The sequence below is a fragment of the Raphanus sativus genome, chromosome 3 (assembly GCF_000801105.2).
Source record: "Raphanus sativus cultivar WK10039 chromosome 3, ASM80110v3, whole genome shotgun sequence".
Lineage (NCBI taxonomy): Eukaryota > Viridiplantae > Streptophyta > Magnoliopsida > Brassicales > Brassicaceae > Raphanus > Raphanus sativus.
This window is the reverse complement of record NC_079513.1, coordinates 27192368-27218364: the sequence shown is the minus strand read 5'-3', so window position 1 is coordinate 27218364 and position 25997 is coordinate 27192368. Positions and strand designations below refer to the sequence as shown.

Here is a 25997-nt window from a genome sequence, read left to right as displayed (position 1 = left end):
CCCAGACAAAGTGCTTTTGTGAAAATATCCTTAACTAAATTGTTACATACCAAAACGGCACTTTCTAGTTTCTTCAATATTATTGTGAATTTTTCTTTTTGAACTTTATATTATTATTGTGAATATTGTCGAGAAAGATACAATGCTAGCTGTTAATATTGTAACTTCTTAGATCAAGAACGAATCTATGTTTTTTCACCATTTAGTAAAAGATACTAACAGTTTTCACTCTAAGTTATTAATGGGTTCATTATCTTCCACGAAAAATGAATGTATTTATCAGTATCTAGACAATCTATCCCGTCATACAGACTTAATATTACGAACCCACATCTGCTTTTAGTTAATTAACTTGAATCTCGGACTTAGGGCATGCATTTGAAAACGTTTAGTTGATCATTGGATACAAAAATTCCACATAACTATGAAGTTTAAACTAAATTATTCCCAGGTATAGATGAAACCAGAAAACATCTTCGTATCTATTTGTTAAAAGAGACTCCAAACAACATGTTCAATTCACACGTTTTCTCTTGAGTTAATGATTGCGTTAATGATCAGCGTGTACACACCTCTCTTGGATGTATAACTAAGTTTCTTTTTCAGTCTCTGTCCAAATATGTAATGGGGAGGGGGAGGGAATTTATTCGCCACCAGGGTCCGAATTCCGGGCCGCCAAATAAATCAAAATTAAAACATCATCAGAGATAGAAGATCAATGCATGGAACGAAAACATAATCTATTAATATATAATTAGTCCGAATCCACTTCCGTGAAAGAAACTGATATTGCTATATAATTCAAAAGGAAAAAATGAACTCTGCTCTAACGCACGTAAACTGTTGTCTATCTAAAGTTTATCTATATTCTTATTCCCTTAACTTTTTCAGAGAATGTCGGTTTAATTTATACACAAATAATATATTTCTTATATAAAATCAAACCTTAAATTAAAAATAGTACTTTTAAGTTTGTTTTCTTCTTCGATTCCTTGCATGTGTTTCTGAATAAGAAACTAGCAAATAATATGTACATGCATGCATTTTCCTTCTTTATTTTTCTCTTTTTATCATTTTGGATCTTTTTACAGTGTTCATATCTATTTAAATTCTTCTGTCAGAGCTTTTTAGTATCTTTATTGATATCCATTTCTTAATCCGTTCAGATTCACACGTACGCCTTTTTTTTTTTGCTATAAGAAATGAAAAGGCCATTTTCACGCGTTTCTACAGTTTTAACAAATGCACTCATACAACTGCATGATTTTTATGTGTCTCGAAAATTATGATATATAGCTAGAAACTAAATAAAATTTTGAATATTTGCAAAACTTCAGCTTGACGTTTTGTTGCTATTTGTCTTATGTTCACACAAACAAAATGCTTCTATAAAAACTTCAAAATTGCTCACTCCAGAACCCTAATTAATATCTCTCTTCCACTTTCCTTGTCTTCTTTTGTTTCTCATTTTCAACGCATCATCGTCTATTTGAAACAGTGCAAAATCTGAAGCCCTAATAATCAATGAATAATGGGAAGAGGCCCTTTCGAGCTGGTGAATCTGAGGAAAAGAAAGAAGGCGATGACGACGAGAATATATTTCCGTTCTTCTCGGCTCGATCCGAATACGACACGCGTGCCATGGTCTCAGCCTTGACTCAAGTCATTGGAAACCAAAGCAGCACGCTTGATAATAATCTACATCACCCTGTTGAGTATAATCAGCAAGATCCTATCCAACATGTTCCTCCTACTCAAGATCAAGGTATATATGTAAACTTATATATATACGTGCACATATAGCTGGATTTGCAAGCATAGTTATTGCAATTGACAGCTAGTATATGATGATATGTACATACATACAAATGACCAGATCGATGATATATATTACTAGTGTGTACATATATGTACATACTTCACAATTTTATTGTAGTGTGTATATAAGCATATATATGAGGTTAATAATTTGTGTACTTGTGGTTGAAGGAAATTTGAGAAAAATACATTATAGAGGGGTAAGGCAACGACCATGGGGAAAATGGGCTGCCGAAATTAGGGATCCACAAAAGGCTGCACGAGTGTGGCTCGGGACATTTGAGACAGCTGAAGCTGCGGCCTTAGCTTATGATGAAGCAGCTCTTAAATTCAAAGGAAGCAAAGCCAAACTTAATTTCCCTGAGAGAGCTCAACTAGCAAGTAACACTAGTACTATTACCGGTCCACCAAACTATTACTCTTCTAATAATCAAACTTACTACTCAAATCCGCAGACTAATCCAGAAACCATACCATATTATAACCAATACTACTATAACCAATATCTTCAGCAAGGGGGAAATAGTAACGATGTATTAGGCTATAGTCTAGCCGGTGGGGAAACCGGAGGATCAATCTATAGTCATCAGACATTATCGAATACCACTTCTTCATCTTCTGGTGGATCTTCAAGGCAACAAGAAGATTACACAAGATTTTGGCATTTTGGGGATTCTTCTCCTAATTCGGGGTTTTGACATCCTCATGAATAAGGGGTTTCGAGTGATTTGTTATGAAGAGATTTGTCCCTTGAGTGTTTTCTATTTTCATTATGAGTGTGTCGTTTGTGATCATTTTCTTAATTTCTTCTGTTAAGAGTTTTATTGGGTTATTCGTTAACAACCCTTGGAGTTAAATTAATTTCCCAAGAGAATAATTATCAAAAATGTGATCCTTAAAGTTATGGAAGTAGTCCAAATAAGCACACGCATACATACAAAATTTTCACTATTTCTCAGTACATGATGTTATGGATATATCATATGTCGTGTATAACGTAGGTGATAAAAAAAAAATCAATGATAAAAACATCTTAAGTTTGTACGATGTCACATCCCATGAATAATGCTAAATTTTGGATCATTTTGATGGGAAGATTTTATTGCCACAGCAGAAATACAGTCAAACCGAAGTTTTATGAATGAAAATACATTTATCTTATAATTTCACTCGTATAATATTATTTGAACATTTGTTGAGCCATAGAGGTTGAACAACAAAGAGGTTAATATTTCGTCCAATTGTATTGGGAGATTGGTTTATTCTAAATCTAGACATGTACCGCATTATTTATTGGGTTAGATTGTATAGTCTATGACAAAATATGAAAATACGGTTGTGTTTTTACAGTACTATGTAAAATATAATAAAACAATTTGGCTAATGAAAATAGTTAGGTTCCTACTATTCAAGTCTTTTAAATTATTATCGAAAATAGTTTTGGCAGTTTTATCTAACATGGTAACTGTATGCTTCCTGAAATATTTTTTTAGAAATATCTGATAAACCCATATGGCCATACATCTTGAATGTCTTTTTAGAATTTATATATGATAATTATGATGATGCAAAATAGTATAAAATAAATATGAATTAATTAATCAACTGCATGCCATTTAGTTAGAAATTCATGAATTTTGACATTTCATTTAGTTTGAAATTAAGAACGAATTAAAACATTCCTGAACAAACACAAACTTCATTTGACATTCGTTGGATTGTTCTAACCCTTCTTCTTATGGGCTCTGTTAACACTATGTATTCTCGGAACGACTACGTTTATAGTTTGTATGAATCGGATCAGGTCATAAAGAAATACGTTTATTACTCAAAACACCGTCCAAATAGTTATGGTTGGTAAAGTTTATAATTGGTACTATTAGTGTTACGTTTTTTTGTCAACCTTAGTATTACGTTTACTTCTGTATGTTTCTAAAATGATTATATTTCCAACATAGCCATTAGCCAGGGTTCCAAAAGTAATTGGGTTCTCTGTTAAGAAAAGTTTAATGGGATAGGAAGTAACAAGTATGAAAACTTGACCAAAACAGATTCCCTACGGTTCAACTGCTTGACTTTGTCAATCGAAAGAGGTTGACTCCTTTTGACCCATGTTTTCATATATATTATATTTCTCTCGTTTTTGTTTTATCAAAAAAATATACAAACCGGCATTTAAGTTTTTTTCTTAACACTGAACTTTTCCATTGAAACAAACAAGGAATAATACATGGTGGGATTCGATGATGGCGCTGATCCAAACGTCCAGAGGCTAAGCCCAAAACAACAGGGAGAAAATAATTAAGCGTATTTGCACTTCATACACACAAAATCTACCTTATTTGCACTCCATACCCTATTTCCTCCCAATTTCTTTCCCCTCATCTTTATCATTTTCCCTCCATTCTATGATATCCCACTTATTTTAGGGTATTGAGCTAATTTGCTACTCTTCCATTTCATAATCCATGAAGTTTTGGTTGGATGCAACATATGAAATTTACCAATAGAATTTTGAAAATATAATTTAAAACTAATTTGTTTAATTATAAACAAAATAGTAAAAAATATAATTAGTTATACAGTTTTTCAAAAAGTTAAAATTATTTAGTTATGTGAAAATATTTCTATTGTAAAACAACAACAATCATCTAAAACATCTTCTATATTAAAACGGAGAGAATATATACATTATTTATGGTTTATATCTGCATATACGTTATTTATGGTATACATATTCATTTTTTTGCTAAAAGGTCAAATATCATTTCTAAAAATGAAGAAAATAATTAATTATTACAAATATAAGAAAATAGTTAAATTTACAGGGCATTACCATTTCGAGCAAGATTCAATGCACATATTTTCATAAATGACAAAAAATGATTTCGTTTTGAAATTTAGACTCGTTCTTCATATCATCATGTCAATTGAAATGATGGTAACGATGATAATAAATTTTGGTCTAACTAGAATACTTTCCAACCAACGCGTTATCTCCTCTTTCTCTGGTCTTTTTTCTTTCTTCGTTTGTGAACCTTTGTTTCAGTTTATTTTTGTTAATTCATTTTTACATATTCCAGTAAATGGTTAGTGCGTGGTATATGAATCTCGGCCGCCGACCAAAATCTGTACTTCGAGTCATTCGTGGAGCTTCAAAAGTATTATATTCTTTTATTCGTTAAAATAATGCCAAGCTAGCGCGGATGTCTTGGTCAGTAAAATTCATATACAAATAAAGGATTTTTCTTTATATTCAAATAATTCATTTTAGAAAAGAAAAAGAAAAGAAGAAATCTGTTAAATTTCAAATGTTCAGTTTCAGTAATCGTATACCATAATTTACTTCACATTTGAAACTGCACCAAAATTATTTGAAAGGATCTAGAAAGAGGTGTTTATAAAATGTCAACGAGACTACTACAGGTTTATTAATAGAAAAGTATGCGATAAAAACTAATTAACTAGTTCAATATTCGGGAATTAGACTTAATATAAAACCGTTTTCTAAATAAGATTATTCTTAGATATCATTAAAAGCAGGATATATATCGTCTATCGGAAACCTATTGATCACTCCAGTAGAAGACCATGAGCCGAATAAAATATATTGAGATTGCAACGTTATTACTTGTTACCTACTCCAATAGAAGAAAGCTAGCCTAATAATTCCTACTGATCACTCCCGTAGACTCCTATGATAAAACTTTCTGATGTGAGTTCAGATATGTCGACCGTTGCTTACAAAACAATTCAAATCATTAAAACATAAATACAATTGTTATTGATCCTGACAGACAGAAAGAATATAAGGAAAAAGTAATAATCAGAAATGTACGTTGACGTCAACGGAAATGGGGGATGTCCGCACCCGCACGCTCACCGGTCTGACACCGTCCTTTCAACCTTTGCGGCCTTCTAAGCTCTCACAGATCTCAACCACTTCCTTTGCCTTCATTTTCAAAGTTATCGGCCCAAACACGTATATGTATGCAAAACTATGCATGCATACCCACGATAAAATCAAATAAAGACGTACGTTGTATGTAATCAAATAAAAAGACGTATGTACGTATGTTTTTCTTTTTCCATTTAAAAAAAAATGTTTCCTTCTTATGGGATGTTCAGATTGCACCGACTGACGGGCATTGTAATAATGTATACAAAGCAGCCCACTTCAAATTTCCAAATAATCCGGCCCATTTTGTGTCAACCCAAATTGGTTTTTAGGACCACCACCAAGTTTTTTCTTCCAGGTTTATTAAGGAACGGGAAAATATAACAAAACAAAAAATCCGACCTGCCGGAATCGAACCAGCGACCTAAAGATTTGCTGTCACAGACTACAGTCTTCCGCTCTACCAACTGAGCTAAGGTCGGTTGCTGTCATATCTTCAAACACACAACTTAATATCTTTAACAGAACATGTAGTCTTTGTTTCCCAACTTCCAAACCGGAGAAGAAAACCAGTGAGAGTTTAACTTCCAGATCATCAAACACACAAGTTAATATCTTTAACTGAAACTATGTCCAACAAACAACCAAGTTCACGGTCAAACATTTACAACTTTTAATCAAACACAATACTCCAGTTGAGCCATTTTCTGTTTCAGTAGCTTTTATGCTTGATTGTTTGTTATCTCCAACCAACATAAGCACCACAGTTATGTTCTTGTAGGCATTTAAATAGATGATGAGCAACTCGCTCGTTTTGTGGAGCATGTTGATAAGGACAACAATGGGACTGTAGAGACTTTCTTTTGTTATACCCTCATGAGCCAGCCACCATTGAAAACATATATAGTCACTAGGAAAGGATGTGCTTGGTAGAAATTGGAGAGCAAAGCAAGCTGTTATAAGCAAATATGTCAAAAGAAGCAGATTGCTTCTCGCGGGAGCACTAGCCGGAGCCATTTCTAGGACTAGAGACGACAACGAAGCAACTCTGAGAAATTTCGACAGAGGACTCTTACCAAATCCTTTTTAAGTAGTTCCAGACATTACTTATATTGTTTATGAAGCTATGAAGAAAAACATGGCTCTTGGTTAGCTAATACAATTTTTTTCTCGGCGTTAGTCATCTTTTTTCTTCACACTCTTGAGTTTTACGTGAGATGACAGTAACAAGCTCATTTATATTTCTCAATTATCGATCGATTTTTTTTCCTTTTTTCAAAAAAAAAAACTATCGATTTGTTTTTGTATGATCATTTACATTTTAACTAGGTGATTCTCCCATGCTCATGCACGGAAATAAATATTTACAAATAAATATTTTATTTTGTTTGTTTATATGTTTTAAGTAATCTTTTATTTGTATGTATAAAAAATTGTATTAAATATCTTTATGTTTTAAGTATGATATTTTGTATTATTTCAACCTTTTTTTTTTGAGTTGTATATAGACTCAAAATTAATGATGATTTGTCTCATTAGGTTAAAATTATCGTATTAGTAGGTAATTCAGTTTATCTTCTTATATTTGTAAATATATTTCATAAAAATTTGTATAATTTGATATATTTTATTTTATAAAAATAGAAAAAAGTAAATCAGATATTCATTAATAAACATAACTTGTAAAATATTGAAAATTTATTCACGTAAATGAATATATGCAAAATAGATACGTCGTAATAATTGGTTGATTGTTCATATTTTGATTGATTTCATTACTTGGATTTGGTATATTGGGCTATATAATTTTTTAATCATAATGTTTTGGTTATAATTAGACTAAAATAAAAATATTTTGCTAATTACATTTTTTTAGCTTACCTTAGGTTCATAAATATATTTATGTATACTTTATATATGTTTTTGATAAAATATATAAGTCTTTATTTTGAAATTTGATAGATATTTTCTGTTTTTTATGTTTTTGGAAAAATATGAAGAAAAATACAAATAAATTTCGTTTATGTATAATCAATCTTTTATATTCTAGAAATATTATTATCTTATAAGAAAATGTCTAAATTATTTTATTAATATTATAAATTTTATTTTTCTTATCAAAAATTTTAATACAAATTTTATTTAACTGAACATTAAAATTAAGATAAAAACAATTTAGTTTATTTTGAATTATATTTAAGAATGTGCATGTATATATTTAAAATTATAATCTTAGGTAGATTTTTCTATCTATTTATTTTAATTAAATATATTAAATAAATATGGAAAATTGCATAATTTTCAAAAATTAAAATTAAAAAATATTTATAATTTGCATAATTTTATATTAAATAAATATGGAAAATATTTATTAAATTGCATAATTTTCAAAATTTAAAATTAAAAAATTAAAACTAAATAATATTTACATAATTTGTAGATATCTAAAAGAAACTAATGATATTACGATTTTTTTTTAATTCAGAAAATTCAAAAACTTTTAGATAATAAAAATTTTATAATTATAAAAGTAAAATTATATAATATTTCGAAATTCAAAATGTCATATTTGAATATATTTATTTAGTGATAATTTATGAGTTATTACCATATTCTACAAAGTTTACCAAAATATAAATCAATATTAAATGTAATATATGAGTTATTGCTATATTCTACAAAGATTTCCAAAAATATATATCATCATCCCCTAGTCTATATTTGAGAAGTGATTTTGACATGTGTCATCACCATATTAATTTTGAAAGAAAAATTATGACATGGCACACCAACATTGATGATATGGCTTGAAATAAATTATGACATGGATTTAAATAAATTATGACATGGATATTTATATTTAGTGTTGATTTATATTTAAGATAATTTTTTAAAAATATGGTAATAACTTAAAGATAATTATGACATATTTACATTTAATATTGATTTATATTTAAGGTAAGTTTTTAAAATATGGCAATAATTTATATATCATAATTAATATAACAATAAATAATAAATTAAATAGAAATATAATAATAATTAAAATTTCGAAATATTATTTAGCTATATTTTTATAAGTATATAATTTTTATTACTAAAAACAATTCTTCAAAATACTATGCATTTAAAAAATATATATAATTTTCTTTAAATAGTGACATAGACATTTACATTTATTGTTGATTTGTATTTTTAGTAAATTTTAAAAATATGGTAATAACTCATAGATCATCATTAATTTAGCAATAAATAATATAATGTTATAACTAGAAATATAATATTATTTTGGATTTTTCAAAATTTAATTATATTTTATAATTATTATTAGTAAAACAATTCTTCAAAATTATACAGTTTTAAATATAATTTTCTAATCCAATACTATTAGTTTATTTTTAATATCCATAAATTTTAGAAAATTATTTAGTTTTATGTTTTGATAATTATACACTTAACAAAATTTTCTCTTACATTTATAAAATTTGATTGAATATATTTTAGAAAAAGATATACATATATATTACTAAATATACATTGAATAAAACTATTTTTTAATCTTAAAGTTTTACATATCATTAAATTAAGATTATATATTGTAAGCAAATAATAAAATCAAAAATTAACAAAATAAAAAATTAACAAAATAAAAAATTAATAAAATTTGTATTTTAAAATAAATTATATTTTAAAACTTTTATTTCTGTACATGGTGCAGGAAAACACCTAGTTAAATGTAATTGTCCATGTCATATTTAACCATATGACATGTCATCAATCTTAATAGCCACGTCACAAATTTTTTGTGAAAACGATTGTAGAGAAGACATGTGGCAAATCACTTCGCAAATAATGTCTAGGGGATCTCAACTAAAAGATATGCTCCACGATATTGACAATGATTGTATACCTATAAAGCTATAAACATTTGTTTATATATAATGGTACTCTCAACTTTACATATATTTATTATAAAATTCAGTGATTCAAATCTTTTAATTGTTTTTTTAGTTACAATGTTTAGGATAGAAGCAACATTACAATTAAATATAGTTCATATTTCAAAATTTAAACTATTTAGTTAGTTTTTAAATTTCACATAGTACATACATCTTTTATGTTTATGAACTAATAATTTTTTTATTAAAAACAATGCATTGCAACTAGAAACCTTTTTCTTATGATATAGACATGCTAGAAACAAAACTTTATTGAGCCGACGATACAGTAGCATAGTTGTAAAGTGATATGAAATTCTACAGTTTTACACAGGGCCGGATCTTAAAAATTTCTCAATGTGTATATCTTAATTAAAAAACTCGTAAATGGCAACTCGGATCTTAATATATAAAGATAGTTTAGAGAGAAACAACAAGATTGTAGTAAAGCTATTAAAAGCAATCAGGATACTTCTCGTGAGAGAATCAACACATCACCGGAAGAAGAAATAAAAACATTAAAGATCGAAAATACGAAAAGAAGAAAGGCGTAGCCTTCCCTTTGCCTCTGATGACTTGCCGTTTGTATCCTTCTCCGTTAACAAGAACAGAGAAAGATAGCGGAACCGAATTAACTCCGGCTAACCAAAGCTTGAAACCTTCTTAACGGCGTCTTCTTGTTCCGTTTCTTCCTCCATATGTTCTTCTTCTTCTCTTCCTTAGATTAGTGACAAGGAGAGATAAAATGTTGGTGTTTCTTTTAGTCTTCTATGTTTATCTTCAACCCATTTATAATGCTTCATTTGGTCCCATATCCAAATCATTATTAATTTACTATTGTTATTTTTAAAGTACTATATGTTTTGCTCAATTTTATTTCAACGGTGTGGAATCTTTATGAAAGTTATACCTAACTTCAGTAAAATTCTAATAAGCACTTCAATAATGTGCCTGTTTTACGCTTAAAATAATTCAGTTTGCATTATTATTATTTTTGAGTAATATTCAGTTTGCATTATTGCATTGTATATAATTCTTTAAAAATTTCCGGTTTGCATTATTGCATGGCGTAGAAATCTTAAATGAATTCCAGTTTTAATCAATAATCCCAAATAATATTTATATACAACGTTAGATGCTAGCTAGTTTTTTTCTTTTTGTTAGATGTTAGTCGAGATGCTAGCTAGCTCAACTATCTTTTTTCTGGGATGCGAAGAAATGTTAGAAGCAGTCGTCAAATATCATTTGATTTTTTTTTTGTTGATAAAAAAAGAAAATATCATTTGCTTTCCTTCATCTAAAATTATTCTTAATTTTCTTTCCATGACAATAAAAAACACAAGCGGGTTATATATATTAATGTGTCGTCATTGCCACTAGGAAATAATAAATAATCGTTTTATATACAAATAAACCAACCATACTTTTCGAAATACTAAAATACTCATTTTGTAGGAGGTGATCCAGTTTAGTGGTCATACGAGGACCACCTAGCTCAGCCGTGCATCCAACTGACATTGAGTTTGTATCAATTTGTCAAAAAAAAATACTTTTTTTTTGTAACATGTCAAAAATATACTTATTTTTCCTTAACAACAAGTGGAGATATACTTGCATAACTGGCTATTTACTCTTTCAGTTTACAAAGCTAGAAATATGATGATAATCAAAAAGTTGGCTGCATAGTGTATATCATTATGCCAAAAAGTTGCATTTTCTGAAAGTTAATGAACAATCCTAGCTTACACATCACTGCTTACGTACGAACTATGGGAAGAATGTACTCCATGAATATATCTTTTGAATTATCATTAGCTGCTTTCGATAAACATGACCTACGCTTAATTGCTTACCAAAACAGGTCGTTTGACATATCTATAATGTGAATGCTTATTTAAGCTAATTTTATGAGTCTGATCTTCTAGTTAACTAAATTTGTGATTTATTCCTAGCAAAAGTAACGTCACTAATATAAACTTATGTTAGTAAGTAAAAATCACGATACAAGGGAATAAAAACTATCGTTGAGAAAGAAGAACCTAAAGCATAGGAATGAATGTGAATTTGATTTATATATTGTATACAATTAAGTAATGTGTAGTGTAGGCCTTTCTTTATATAGCTAAAGCTCTTTACAACGTTTTATCTCATAACAAAACTAGCAATGGACAATAATCACGTCGAATAAGCACTAGTCCCACTAAAGTGGGAGCCAGTAAGCAACCACCACTACTTCAACTCGTATTAGTTTAGTATATTGGAAGTAATATATGATTATAGTTTTAATTCCTTATTGAGAAAGCTTTGTACCTCTTTACTTGCGTCTTATCACAAATGGAGCATGTTTCTTTTACGATTCTGTAAACTTTAATTAGAATTGAAAGTACTGTACTATTCAGAATATAGAACACTATAAAAGATAGAGAACATTTACGGTTTAATTGTTTGCACAATTATACACAACTAGATCTCAATATCTCTCATTTATAAACAATTCAAAACATAAGTAAATAAATATGGTACTGTACTAGACTGATCCACTTTAATTGGCGTTGTAATTTTATCTAAACATAACTCTTGGAAAATACAAAATCGCTAGACGATCATTAGTCGTTTTAGCCTGAAATTAACACCCAGACAATATGATTAGATGTTGCTTAAACTGACTTTAAAAAAAATGATATAAGAAAAATCGTTTTAGTTATGAACATTGATGACTATGTAACAGTGAAGGACATTATTTTTTTCCCTTTTTTTTAACTAATGTGCAATAACATTTCATCCTTTTTTTTTGTTCAAAAACATTTCATCCTTTTTTTGGTTCGAAACGTTTCATCCTTAAGTACATCAAAAATAGGTAGACGATAGAAACCAAAAAAAGAAACACTGTAAGCTATAAGTTCGAACTTCTTCGTTTTATTTCAAGTCCTACATAGAAAACTCTCTTTCAAAGTCAAAACTATAAATTAAAAAAAAAAAGAAGGAAACAATCTAAAACGTTACAAAAAAAGTTCGATGAACATGTCTTTAAACTCTTTAAAGAAACCGACCTTGACACTTTCTTCTCTCCCTCCTCCTACCTTATGGTCCGGTCCCTTTGAACCATATCACAACTTATATCGCTCTCCGATAATAACTTACCGGCGACCACCACCGGCAGGCTTTCTAGCCGGATCAGTGTCCTCATCATCTGATTCCACGTCACCGTACTGCCAGATTCCAGTTCTAGACTTGCGAGCTTCCTCTTGGAACTTCTCCAAAGCATCAAGAGCAGCTTTCTTGTCCTTGTGCTCAAATCTCCTACGTTTCTCCATCCTCGCTATTCCTCCCTGTGTTCATCATATCATAAACACCGATTCTTGGAAACATGTTTTGTAAAGACAAAGTGACTGACAGAGAAAAGAGAAGAAACCAACCAACCAACCTGAAGCATTGCAGCGTTTACAGAGATCTCATCGTCGACAGCAATGAGAGTGACAACAAGTTCAGTTCCAGTGCCTTGTCCTTTGACTTTGCCACCAGATGCGTCTCTTTCTTCTATCACCGCTTTGAACTCTTTGCCACTACCTAGCGTTATTGTATGCAAATACTCTCCTGCTTCAGGACCAAAGTCTTCTTCCAAGCTAGGAACCTTGATGTAAGCGAGTCTGCATAGCTGAGCAAGCCCTGGTGCTGAGGAGACGGAAGGATCAACTGGTCGGATTGCGCTGTAAGGGACTTCCTCTTGGTTTCCATAATCTATATAGAACACTTCAAACTTCTCATCTGGAGACTCAACAGCTGCTCTTGGCGCATTCACAATCTAAAAAAAAACAGGTAACGGTTTAAGCAAGAAAGATTTCAATATTTAAAAAGTTTCAATAATTAAAAAAAAAATATATGGGGGCTGTCCATGTAATTTTCTTCAAAAAAATTTAGAGAACAAGGCGAATGTTTCATTCGGCTTTGCGCGCAAACAAAATCACATAAACCAAGAAAGTGTATTTATATTTACCATTGCACGGTTCCAGGAGTTGTCAAGGCTAAACTGTGCAAGAACAATGTCACCTCTCTTAGGGTTGAAAGATCCAATGATTGGAGCATCTTTAAGTGTTAAAGATGCAAGCTGGTTCTGAATAGAAGCGATCCTCTGATCACCAACCGTTTGAACATAGAACCGACCACCTCCAAGTACTTCAGTAACAGCAACCTTTAAGGTCTCCTTTTGTCTGGTCTCAACGGTTGTACTTCCGTTTGAGACTTCTTGTCCTTCAACATAGTTCTCCCAAATCTGCAAAAAAAAAGATCATCAAAACGGTTTTAGAAATGATGATTTTATTTTTACTTTTTTTACTAAAAAGACATGTGTTGCTGCTTTGTCACACCTTCAGTTTCTGATTTTTGGCAGATCTCTCTGCATTTTCAAGTATATGTGCTTCAACAATCCTGTCTGCACCAAAGCTAGTCTGCATTTTTGCTAAGCCAGCTTCAAGAAGAACCGTCGCCACGTTTGTCCTTGACTCCCACATTGATCCCAAGAAAGTACCGGTTCTATCCACCGTTTCAACTTCAATCTGTGTATAGTTTATAACAAATTATTATTAATAAATCATATAAAAAAAAGAGAGAAAAATGAGTTGTAAACTCTAGCTCTACCTCAACATCTCTCTGCATGATCCTACGCCTCATTACAGAGATAGCTTCATCTGAAAAGGGCTCTCCACGTCCAGGGCATCTGACACCAGAGAACGCAAAGGCGATGCTGCATGTCAGCTTCGGGATATAAAGCTTACACCGATGTCCGCTTAGCACATATTCCACAACAGCCGGTATCCTCCTGATTCTTTGCAGCGACGGCAAGAAGTCTTTAGCTTTCTTAGCCGCGGCCACGGTTAGGTCAGTGATGTGCATGGCCGGAGATTCTTTAGCGGAATGGATTCCTTTCTTTCCGGACAAGGCACGAGACTCGGCAGCGAGAAGAGCATCGTAATGGTTCGATCTCTCTTCAAAGTCTCTGTGTCTAACCACGTTCCCAAAGCCACGAGACAGAAGAAGCTCAGCGATGTTCACTCCAGCTGGCTGATTGCCGGAGATGGATGATGCAGCGACTTCCTCGGAGTCGCCTTTGGCAAGAGATGGAATGAACACTGAGCCAAAATCCATTATCCTATCAGCAGCACCTGTTGTGGTAGCACCTTCTGCTGGTGTGACTTTCCTTGAGTATTCCATTTGAACAATAACCTTTACCAAGAGAGAAAGATAAAAACATCAAATCTTGTTCATGCAATGATGAGATTAGTAAGTAATACTCAAATCTGTTTTAAAAAGATGTATGTTTTAGAATTTTCACATATATTAGGTAAATATTTATTAAATTTTGATAAGCAATGCATTATTTTTTGTAATTAACTACTGCCCATAATTTTTAATCAATAGAATTTTAATAAACACAATGTTTTTTAAGTTTACAATTTACCATTAAGTAATACATTGAAAATGTAAAAAAAAAAATTATCGTTTATCTTCTCCAAACTGAGGGAGTACCTGTTTGCCGATTAGGCGTTGTCTCAAGAACTCTCTTGCTTCACGAGCATAAGGAGCTGGCTTCTCTTCTCTACGTGGGTTTCCCATTTTGGGACATCTGATACTCGAAAGATTGACCCTTCTCTCAGCAGCTGGGCTCCCGAATGGGATAGCATCGTCAGCAACTACAATACAGTCCCCACTCACAACCTCCACTACCTAAAGAGAGAGAGATATAAAACCAATGACTAAAAAAAAAGGCAAAAGATAAAGACAGTATTCAAACCAAGAGAGATGTTTCTACCTTTCCGGTAAAGTTCTGGTCATGAAGTGCCTTAGAGTTTGTAGCTGGTGGCACATAGTTAGCCCACATTTTCACCTTGTCTTTTTTGCATTGAAGCTCTGCAGATTTCAGCTTTCTCTTGGCTTCCTCCTCCATCATGTTAGCACTCCATTCAACATACTTAGCAAGACCCTTAGAGAAAATAATAATAACCAATGTCAGTAACTTTGTCAACAACATAGAAAGATCACATGTTCCAGTAATAAGCACATACATTTTCAACTAGTTCCAAACCCAAGTCTTTAACTGCTTCCCCATCAGAGTAATGGACTGAACCAATCAGGTTGTTGAACTTGTCAACTCCTTCAAGAACAATGCGAACCTGCAAAGTCCACCTTCAGATTAAGATAGTCCAAATGCCAAAAATAAAGATAAAACATGAAGGAAACTTACATCTCTGCTGAGAACACGGTGCTCAGTGAAGTACTTGGCTTCAGCTGCAAAAGGATCAGCAGAAACCTCAACAGACGATGCTGCAGCAGAGGAGGCAGCAAGTCTCTGAGCTGACGTTAAAGGACCTTTTGACTCACCAGAAGCATCTCCGTTGGACTCATCTGGAACCGTCTCGACGACGTTTCCATTTGTGTTTCTTCTTCCCATTGATGGAGACTAACATTATCAGAAAAAAAATATTTATCAACTTTGCTGCATCTTAAAATGTTTAAAATAGTCAAAACAGAGAAGAAAGTTTAATTCACCTGGATTCCAGCAACGAACACTTGCACAAACTGGAACTCTGGAAGAAGATACACACGAATGGTACTTCCATCGCGGACTTGCTCAACGATGCCTTCCATAGGCTTGCCTTTGTTGGCAGCTAAAAGCCCCATGGCGTCAAAGCCTGCAGAGTCTCCAATAGCAGAAGGAGGAAGGTCTCTGATAGATGCCTCAGCAGCACCAGGAACCTAGGAGTTAGATAAACTCCACCATCAGATCAAATCAGAAACTATGAATATAAAGGTAAAGGAGGAGGAAGACCAACCTTGCTAAAACAACCATACCCTTCTTGGTTAGACTGCTCTTGGAGCTGTAGCAGCTCTGTAATGTAAGGACTAACCTTACCCTGATTATTCTGACCTGGATCCCTAACCTGTCCATAGTACAAGTATTATGTTAGAATGCTGACGTATCACAACCAGAGTAAAATAGGATGCTTATTATTATGATCACCTTGGCCCAACCATTTTGAACAACAAGCTTTGCAACATTCTGGTTTCCTAGAAAAACAGAGCCAAATTCTCTTCCAGCAATAGCTTCCACTTTGTAATCCACTTTGAAAGCAACTTCCTGTTCAAATAAAATAAAATAAAAGATGAGAAAATATTATTCAATCCCAATACACAATGTTGTAGAATTAGTAAAGGATTTAAGACTATGGTACCTTTCCAATGCAAAGTTTCCTCAGAAACTCCTTGCTTTCCCATGCAAAAGGCTCATCCTTACCTCCCCTGCGAGCCTAAACACAGCAAAAATATCCAACAACATGACAATTAATTCAGGTTATAAAAAAAAAAAAGAAAGCTTTTGTGTCAAATATCTATTTTCTGATAATGCTAATCTTAATTTGAACCTCTTTTTTTTTTTTTTTTTTTTTTTGAACCTCTTTTCTTTAACCAAAAAAATAAATAAAATAATGATTTTTTAGAATGTAGAGTAAAGCTCACCATCTTAGGTGCCATGAGAGAAGAGAGGGTGATGGTCTTTTCCGGTGGAGCTCCAGGTCTGTTGTGGGTCAAAGCGGTGATCACTAAACAGTCTCCGGATGTAACAGCCTTCACTCTTCCTTTTAGCCATTGGTTCTCTGTCGCTGACGCCATCTTCACAATTAATACCCTTTAAACCTAAAATATCCATATTAATAATTATTCGATGCTGCTTCCAAAATGGTGTATTGATATAACACTACTATATGATCAGATCATCGAAATCAAATCACGAGAGGAAGAGTTACATGCATCGATTCAAAAAAAAAATATAAAATTAAATCCTCGATGAATCAAGAAAATGTACATTAATCAAACCGAACAAAACAGAACAGAAAGAAAAATGTTTCTCACCAACCAGACAATAAACTTTTAAGACACAATCACAACACATCAAAACAAATCAGATCGGGACTAATCAAGAACGATCAATTGAGTCAACAAACGGATAGATCTATACAATGACTTTTCTTCGATGGTTTCAATGAAACGTACCTTTGATTAACCAAAATGAGAGATATCTAGAGAGATCCTTCTCTGGTTCGATCTGTGACAGAACACAAAATGAGAAAGAAGCTCTGAGTTTCGGACAAGAAGTTTAAAGGCGGATCTCGAGATTAGAGGCAAGAGACTCAGGGGAAATCGTGCAGAGGAGGTTGAAAGATATATAAACAGAGTTACATAGCAGAGGGGGGGAGGTAAGTGGCAATTGTCTGTTCTACCCTCGTTGTTTCGGGTATATTACGAGTCTATGCCATTGTGAAAAGCTGAAAAGAGTTGGGTTTAAGGATCGTACCTTGGAAAAGTGAAAAATCACATTGTCGGATTCACTTTCGAGTTTAACTACTACAGATCTGCCCTAATAAAATCCTACTTTAGTATTTACCCGATTTTGCGTAGCTAGTCCTTTTGATTATTTTCATTTATAATTAGACTTTATATTACTCTTTATTCAGTATACCACCACATTTAGATTGACCAAACGGCTTATCGACGCCATAAAAGAGAGAGCTATTTTCGGAATGACTGGGACTGATACTATAGATAGTTATCAAGTAGTCACATGTCTATCACCTACTCTGACAAGTACATATTAGTAGAAACATAAAATAAAATAAAATAAAATTCATAGTAAAATATTTAACGTTTTCCCGAAACTCTTGCATTTTAAAATTATGATGTTAATTATAGCTTTAAAAATTTAACAGAAGAGTTATAAAATTATATTGCATGGTTTTATATTAATCAACGGTGATTGGATTAAATACTTTAAACTGATGGTTTTGAACTGTTAAAAGTTTTAACTTAAAACTGATGATTCTTTTGTGCTTAATGCTTAATCTAATTTCCGAATATTTCCATTAATGATTTTTGACTTTATCCTTATATATATCATCAACTGTCACCTTCTGAAGGTTACGTATAGGGCAATTAATGTGTAAGATAGAGGAACTAAATTGCAGCAATTAATGTGTAAGATAGAGGAACTAAATTGCATGTGACTATAAATAAGAGAAACATTTGTAATAACTCCAACATAATATCAAGTCAAGGCCATTGTTGAGATTTTTCTTTTGAACAAGGCATTGTTGAGATTTGAGAAGTTGAAATATCCTTTTAATGGAAAATAGTTTTCGGAATCCCCTAGACTATATTTGAGAAGTGATTTTGCCACATGTCTTCTCTACAATCATTCTCACAAAAATAATATGACATGGCTACTAAAATTGATGACATGTCTTATAAATTAATATGACATGGACAATTATATTTAATGTTAATTTATATTTTGGATAAATTTTTTAAAATATGGTAATAACTCATATATTATATTTATTTTCGATTTATGTTTTTGAACTTTTTTAAAATATGGTAATAACCCATAAATCATCATTAAAATAAATATATTCAATTATGGCATTTCAAATTTCGAAATATCATTTAAATTAAAAATATTTCAAAAATATATACATATTTTTAGAAAAATAATTAGATCATAAAATCAAATTAAATCGTAAAATCATTAGTTTCTTATATATATCTCCATATTTTATAAATATTTTAAATTTTAATTTTTGACAATTATGAAATTTTCATCCCCTAGACTATATTTGAGAAGTAATTTTGCCGCTTGTCTTCTCTACAATTATTTTCACAAAAATAATATGACATAATTACTAAAATTGATGACATGTATTATAGATTAATATGACATGGAAAATTATATTTACTATTAATTTATATTTTTGGTAAACTTTTTAAAATATGGTAATAGCTAATATATTATATTTATTGTCAATTTATATTTTGGACTTTTTAAAAATATGGTAATAACTCATAAATCATCATTAAAATAGATATATTCAATTATGGCATTTCAAATTTCGAAATATCATTTAAGTTAAAAATATTTCAAAAATATATACATATTTTTAGAAAATTATAAAAATGAATAATAAAATAAAATTAAATAGTAAAATCATTAGTTTCTTATATATATCTACAGATTTTATAAATATTGTTTAATTCTAATTTTGACAATTATGCAATTTATATATTTATTTAATATATTTAATTAAAATAAATATATAGAAAAATCTACCTAAGATTATAATTTTAAATATATACATGACATTCTTAAATATAATCAAAATAAATAAAATTATTTTTATCTTAATTTTAATGTTCAGTTAAATCAAGTTTATATTAAAATATTGATAAAAAATAAAATTTATAATATTAATAAAAATTAAATATAATTTATATTTATCTGTTATAAATATTTTAAATTTTTTTTACTGCACATGGTGCAGGAAAACACCTAGTATTGTAGAAATGAGAAATTACCAACCAGAAAACTACAGTTTAAATTCATTAAAAATATTATTTTCGGCTTATTTATTTTTGAACTATAGTTATACAATTATACACATCCTGAAATTTCCAATTGGCTATGCTAGTGTCAATCGAACCTAGAACGCGAAGGCCATTAAGGTCAGTCAAAGGTAAGTGCAATAAATTCACACCCATAAAACTTGCAGCGCACACAGAATTAATTACGTACCAAATTCTCTATAGTCTGTACACACACATTTCCCATTCCCTCGTCTAGTAAAACAAACATTGCAAAATTTCAAACACATACATGACAACGACAAAAAGAAAACAAACATGCTAGCTACTCCAAATGTCCACTACGGAGCATGATAATCAATATTTCCACTCACATGCCCTTCTAAAAGTTTTAGTGTTCGATTCATTACGAAATAACAAATACACCACAGTTATTTGCGGCTCGTCGCTACATTCAAACTTGATCTATGCAACGTCCAGATGAGCTCAGTAGTTTCAGAGTGTAACTACCGACATAAGAAATCCATCCGTAGAAGAAGAAACACTTCAACCATGAAGCCAATAAGAACATCTATAATGAATGTATTAATTACTCTTTTTTCTTCTGTAAAATAGTGAAACACCAAAATAGAATTAGATCTTACTCCAATGTATTATACCAAAAATAATATTCTAAAATGGTTCTATTTTCATTTTATTAATTATTGTTAATAATATTCTATACTTATAAAAATTTACCAATTAGCTCTAGCTATTTATGTTAACAAAAACTCTTTAATTTTTTTTTAAATCATCCATCTAATCTATTAAAACTGAAGTATAGTTTTAAAATGCACTTTAGTTTTTAGTGTTATTTACATTTTCATGTCACTGACATTAAATAATACTTTCTATTTTAATATTTTGTTTTTTTCACTTTGATTAATGTGTTTTCCAAAATTAAATTTGAATTAAATACACAATTAAATAATACTTCATTGCTTTGTCTTTTCCACTTACATTAATGTGTTTTCTAAAATTAAATTTGAATTAAATACACTTCATTAACTTCTCAACTAAATCAATGTCAAATTTTTTTTTAAAATACATTTTTATTGGACAAAAAATTCATGGAAACTATAATATCAACTCTTCATTTAACAAATCTAAACGAAAAAGTATTACCAAATTTGAACCGAAAGTAGATAATATCCAAACGGATTTACAATTTTGGTATCTAGAGAACCATAACCAAACCTTATCAGAACGAAATATTTCAGATATTCAAATGTATTTAAATCATATTTATATACTTCAATATATTGGCTATTTTTCGAGTTAATATCCAAGATATAAGCTATTTAAGTTGTTTAAAATATTTGTTTTTTTTTATCAAAAGTTGTTTAATATATTTGAAATATAAAAAATAGTCAAAAGTAAATATCTAAAGTAGATAAACAATAATCAAAACACCCAAAATATTTAAAATATATATATTTATTCTTCATCCAAATATTCAAGTCAAACCTATTTTTAATTTTTAATTGGGCTTATTGCAAAAGTGACTCAAAACTTGAATTCAAACAGAAAACTAACCTTTTCTTTTGACTCATTTTTTTTTGAGTTTTTAACCCCACATCTGCATTTTATCTACGAAAATGCCATTAACCCTTTTTTTTTTTTTTTTTCGAAAATGGCTTCTTTACTGTCTCAACCTCATTTTCTTCAAGTATTTACAATATTGCCACTGCCATGAATAGTGGGAACAACCTTGTACGAACTGTTTGGAGCTTTTAATGCCCTTTAATGCACGTAAATCTCTTTACACTCTCTCTGTTTCAATTGTTATGAACTAAAAACAACATTTCTTTCACTTTCTCTCCATATTCATCCAAAAAACTGAAGCTTTTGATTCAAAATTGTTTGGAGCCATATTTCTTTCGTTTTGACTTACGGTTGCTTTCGTTTGAGGTTCTGGGTGGTTGGAGAAGACCCTGTGTGCAAACAAAGTCATCTCACCTAGTTTAAGGTACGAATTTGAATTTTTTTCAAAATCTGTTCGCGTAGAAGACTTACAAGTAAGTCATCTGTATGTAGAAGACTTACTGATGAGTCTTCTGGTCAAACGGACGACTTAAACTAAGTCGTCCAGCTTTGTTTGGTGAAAAAAAACAGTCCAGACGACTTATATATAAGTCGTCTACGAGAAACAGGCTAGTTTTGCATTTGACCGAATCGTGTCAGATCTTTGACTATTTCTGGACGACTTATAATTCAGTCGTCTCTCGGAAAGTTAAAATTTCAATATTTTATTAAACTAGACGACTTACGTGTAAGTCGTCTTAGGTTAGTTTTGTAGTTGAAAAATAAAACTTCATAATTTAATTTTTACCAGACGACATAATATAAAGTCGTCCCGTCAGAAGACTTAATTTAAAGTCGTCCGGGGAAAGCAAAGTCGTCCAGAATTTTTCCCAATTAAGTCGTCCAAACCTTGCTTATCCCGGACGACCTTAAATTAAGTCGTCTAGCTGGACGACTTTTAGTTAAGTCGTCTGGAGAAAGTTAAATTTCAAGTTTTATTTTTCAATTACAAAACTAACCTGGGACGACTTACGTGTAAGTCGTCTAGTTTGAATAAAATATTGAAATTTTTACTTTCCAGAGACGACTGATTTATAAGTCGTCCAGAAATAGTCAAAGATCTGACACGATTCGGTCAAATGCAAAACTAGCCCGTTTTTCGTAGACGACTTATATATAAGTCGTCTGAAATTTTTTTTTTAACAAACAAAGCCGGACGACTTAGAATTAAGTCGTCCCTTTTAATTTTCAATTGCAAAAGTGACCTCTTTAGACGACTTACCTTTAAGTCTTCTGGACGACTTAAATCTAAGTCGTCTGCGATAATGTTTGTTGAACTTCTTCATTTTCTCTATGTTTACTAATGTGTTTTATTTTGAATATTTGCAGATGATTTTTAAGTTACATGCAGTGTATGGAGAATGGTTGTTGAGAGATTTCCGTTGGGATTTTGTGGTTGATGATCTCAAAGGAGCAAGATTGTTTTTATTGAATGAAGATTCAACACATGCTGAACTTGTTGCAATGGCTCAAGAAGATTATAACCTGGACATGAGATCAGTGACTGTGGAGATTAGCTACTCATTACCAGCAGAAATGATGATGACTCCAAGCAGTCCTCCCATTCATGTTACAAGTGATAGACAAGTTCGAAACTTGCTCGAGATACTCAAAACGCATAGAGTATGTCTTTGTGTATCAAGCCGCAGCAAGGTGGAAACGGTTTCAGAGAAAAGAGAAGAAGCTGGTGATAATGATGAAGCTGGTGAATGGGAAGAAGATGTTGGTGATAATGATGAAGCTGGTGAATGGGAAGAAGATGTTGGTGATAATGATGAGGCTGATGAATGTTTTGAAGATGTTGGTGATAATGAGTCTGTTGAAGATGAAAATCAAGATGGGGAGGAGGAAAATGGGGAGGAGGAAAATGGGGAGGAGGATGCTGATAACACTATTGTTGGTGAAACGGATCAGAATGGTGGGGATTACAGTCTTTATGGAAAGGTTCTAGATGAGGACGAGGAAGATGATGATAATATTTGTTTTGAAGAAATTGAAAAGACATATGCTAAGACAAATGCTATTGAAGGAGGAAAATCGGATTGTACCAGCATCTATGTCAACCAGAGTTTTGTTAGCAAGGATGCACTGCTTTCAGAGCTGCGGTTGACAGCAGTGAGGGGTAGGTTTTCTTTCAGAATATACAAATCAACAAAAAACTCTCCTTGTGGCAATATGTCGGGTTAGCGGTTGTGGATGGAAGATCAGAGCGAGTGTGAAACATGGGTCAAACACGTTTTGGGTAACAAAGTATGTGGAAAAACATTTATGCTCAATTGGAGACCGAATCGCTCAGCGGAGACACTGTACTCCAAAGTATGTTGGTAGTCTTTTCATTGATCGTGTTGGGATCATTGATGGGATAACTCCACAGCATATCACTGATGCAATGAAGAACATGTTTGGCATGACGCTTGATTACACCACTTCATACAGAGCACTGTTATATGCACAGAAATTGGTGAGAGGATCAGCAGAAGAAGGGTATTCGCGTCTGCCTTCATATCTCGAGCAAATCTCCATTGCAAATCCTGATTCTATCACGGCTATAGAACTTGATTCTGAGAAAAGATTTAAGTATCTATTTCTCTCTTTTGGAGCTTCTATCAAAGGTTTTAAGTATCAGAGAAGGGTCATTGTGGTGGATGGAACTCACCTAAGTGGAAAGTATGGAGGTGTTATGTTAGTTGCAGCCGCACAAGATGGCAATTTTCAGATATTCCCATTGGCTTTTGGGATCGTGGATGCTGAAGATGAACCTTCTTGGGAATGGTTTTTCACAAAATTGGCTAGTTGTATATCTCATGACAAGCCTCTGGTGATAGTCTCTGACCGGCACGCGGCCATTAAAAGTGCGTGTGAGAAGGTGTTTCCTTGGGCAACCCGAGGAATATGTTATTATCACCTTCAAGATAACATTGTCAAAAAGTTTAAAGGGAAACATCTCATGTACTTGGTGAAAGGGGCTGCTTATGCGCACACGGTTCACGATTTTAACCGGTACATGGCTGAGATACGGAGTGCAAACCCGGAACTTGCAACGTATTTGGAGAAGGCCGACGCCAAGCTATGGTCAAGGGTTTATTGTAAGGGGAACAGGTTCAACATAAAAACAAGCAACATCGCTGAATCTATTAATTCCGCACTGAAGCGAGCAAGAGGATTTCCGATTCCGTTCCTGCTGGAGTTCATAAGGCAGAAGTTAGGAAAATGGTATTGGAAAAGGAGACAAGATGCTTTGAGTCTCCCAACTGTACATAGCCGGGGTGTTGAATACTTGCTTGCTGTTCGATCAGAGATAGCGGATACGATGACGGTCGAACCAATTGATGGATGGCGTTTCTTTGTCAAAGGTGGCAAAATGGACTGTGCGGTTGATTTGGAACATGTAAAGTGTGGTTGTGGTGTCTATGGAGTGGAGAAAATACCTTGCTCTCATGCTATAGCAGCTGGAACACATGCTGGTGTGCATATCGATACACTTGTATGTCCACTTTACTCAAAGAATCATCTGTATGCAGGATACTCAGAGAATATATATCCTATCGTGTCACAACATATTGAGGAACGAGAATGCTTTCCTCCAAACGTAAAGCGTGGTCCGGGGAGACAGAAGAAATCAAGATGGCAATCTTGGTTGGAGCTATCTAGGATGAGGGGACACAAACCCAGGAAGAAACACAGGGCACGGAGATGCTCAAACTGCAAGGAAACTGGCCATACGAAACCACAATGTACACAACCAGTTGACTAGTTGTCCAGACGACCTAAATATAAGTCGTCCAGTCTTGATTACCCGTCCAGACGACTAATTTCTAAGTCGTCCAGTGTTTCGTCTACCTTCTACGAAGTCGTCCAGTGTATTAGACTACCTTCTACTATCCCTTCAAGTGTATTTTTTTTAGACGACCTTTTACGAAGTCGTCCAGTGTATTTAAGTCGTCCAGTGTATTTAAGTCGTCCAGTGTTTAGACTACCTTCTACTATCCCTTCAAGTGTATTTTTTTTTAGACGACCTTTTACGAAGTCGTCCAGTGTATTTTATTTTTAGACTACCTTATTTTTTTTAGACGACCTTATTTGTAAGTCGTCCAGTGTATTTTATTTTTAGACTACCTTATTTTTTTAGACGACCTTATTTGTAAGTCGTCCAGCTGGAAAACCTTCCAGACGACTTATTTGTAAGTCGTCCAGCTGGAAAACCTTCCAGACGACTTATTTGTAAGTCGTCCAGCTGGAAAACCTTCCAGACGACTTATTTGTAAGTCGTCCAGCTGGAAAACCTTCCAGACGACTTATTTGTAAGTTAGAAAATCTAT

At 32.2% G+C, this 25997-nt stretch overlaps 3 protein-coding genes and 1 non-coding gene across 6 annotated transcripts; 2 read left to right on the top strand and 2 right to left on the bottom strand.

The window, feature by feature from the left end:
• Nucleotides 1–1447: 1447 nt before the first annotated feature.
• LOC108846562 (ethylene-responsive transcription factor ERF115-like) lies at nucleotides 1448–2685 on the top strand. Its single transcript, XM_018619786.2, has 2 exons — nucleotides 1448–1765; nucleotides 1990–2685. The coding sequence occupies exons 1-2, from the start codon at nucleotides 1525–1527 to the stop codon at nucleotides 2514–2516; spliced, it is 768 nt and encodes a 255-aa protein (XP_018475288.2). The 5' UTR covers nucleotides 1448–1524; the 3' UTR covers nucleotides 2517–2685.
• A 3427-nt stretch (nucleotides 2686–6112) lies between these two features.
• On the bottom strand, nucleotides 6113–6198 carry TRNAY-GUA (transfer RNA tyrosine (anticodon GUA)). The gene is given in 2 exon segments: nucleotides 6113–6148; nucleotides 6162–6198. It is a non-coding gene; the product is annotated as a tRNA-Tyr (tRNA).
• A 6347-nt stretch (nucleotides 6199–12545) lies between these two features.
• On the bottom strand, nucleotides 12546–17855 carry LOC108847437 (ribonuclease TUDOR 1). Of its 2 annotated transcripts, none has more exons than XM_018620678.2 (15): nucleotides 17698–17855; nucleotides 17164–17340; nucleotides 16881–16955; nucleotides 16670–16786; nucleotides 16482–16589; nucleotides 16198–16404; nucleotides 15893–16108; nucleotides 15714–15821; nucleotides 15461–15631; nucleotides 15178–15375; nucleotides 14290–14874; nucleotides 14019–14207; nucleotides 13649–13924; nucleotides 13079–13456; nucleotides 12546–12983 (listed from the first exon to the last, which is right to left on the bottom strand). In XM_018620678.2, the coding sequence occupies exons 2-15, from the start codon at nucleotides 17314–17316 to the stop codon at nucleotides 12792–12794; spliced, it is 2973 nt and encodes a 990-aa protein (XP_018476180.2). In that variant the 5' UTR covers nucleotides 17317–17340; nucleotides 17698–17855; the 3' UTR covers nucleotides 12546–12791. The 2 variants fall into 2 exon arrangements, with proteins under 2 accessions (XP_018476180.2, XP_056861486.1); XM_057005506.1 differs by having other exon boundaries at nucleotides 17164–17332; nucleotides 17698–17844.
• Nucleotides 17856–21589: 3734 nt separating this feature from the next.
• LOC130509764 (uncharacterized) lies at nucleotides 21590–25733 on the top strand. Of its 2 annotated transcripts, none has more exons than XM_057005952.1 (2): nucleotides 21590–22063; nucleotides 23008–25733. In XM_057005952.1, exon 2 carries the CDS (start codon nucleotides 24068–24070, stop codon nucleotides 25430–25432), a length of 1365 nt encoding a protein of 454 aa, XP_056861932.1. In that variant the 5' UTR covers nucleotides 21590–22063; nucleotides 23008–24067; the 3' UTR covers nucleotides 25433–25733. Both variants share the same exon structure in this region, with proteins under 2 accessions (XP_056861932.1, XP_056861933.1).
• The last annotated feature ends 264 nt before the right edge of the window (nucleotides 25734–25997 follow it).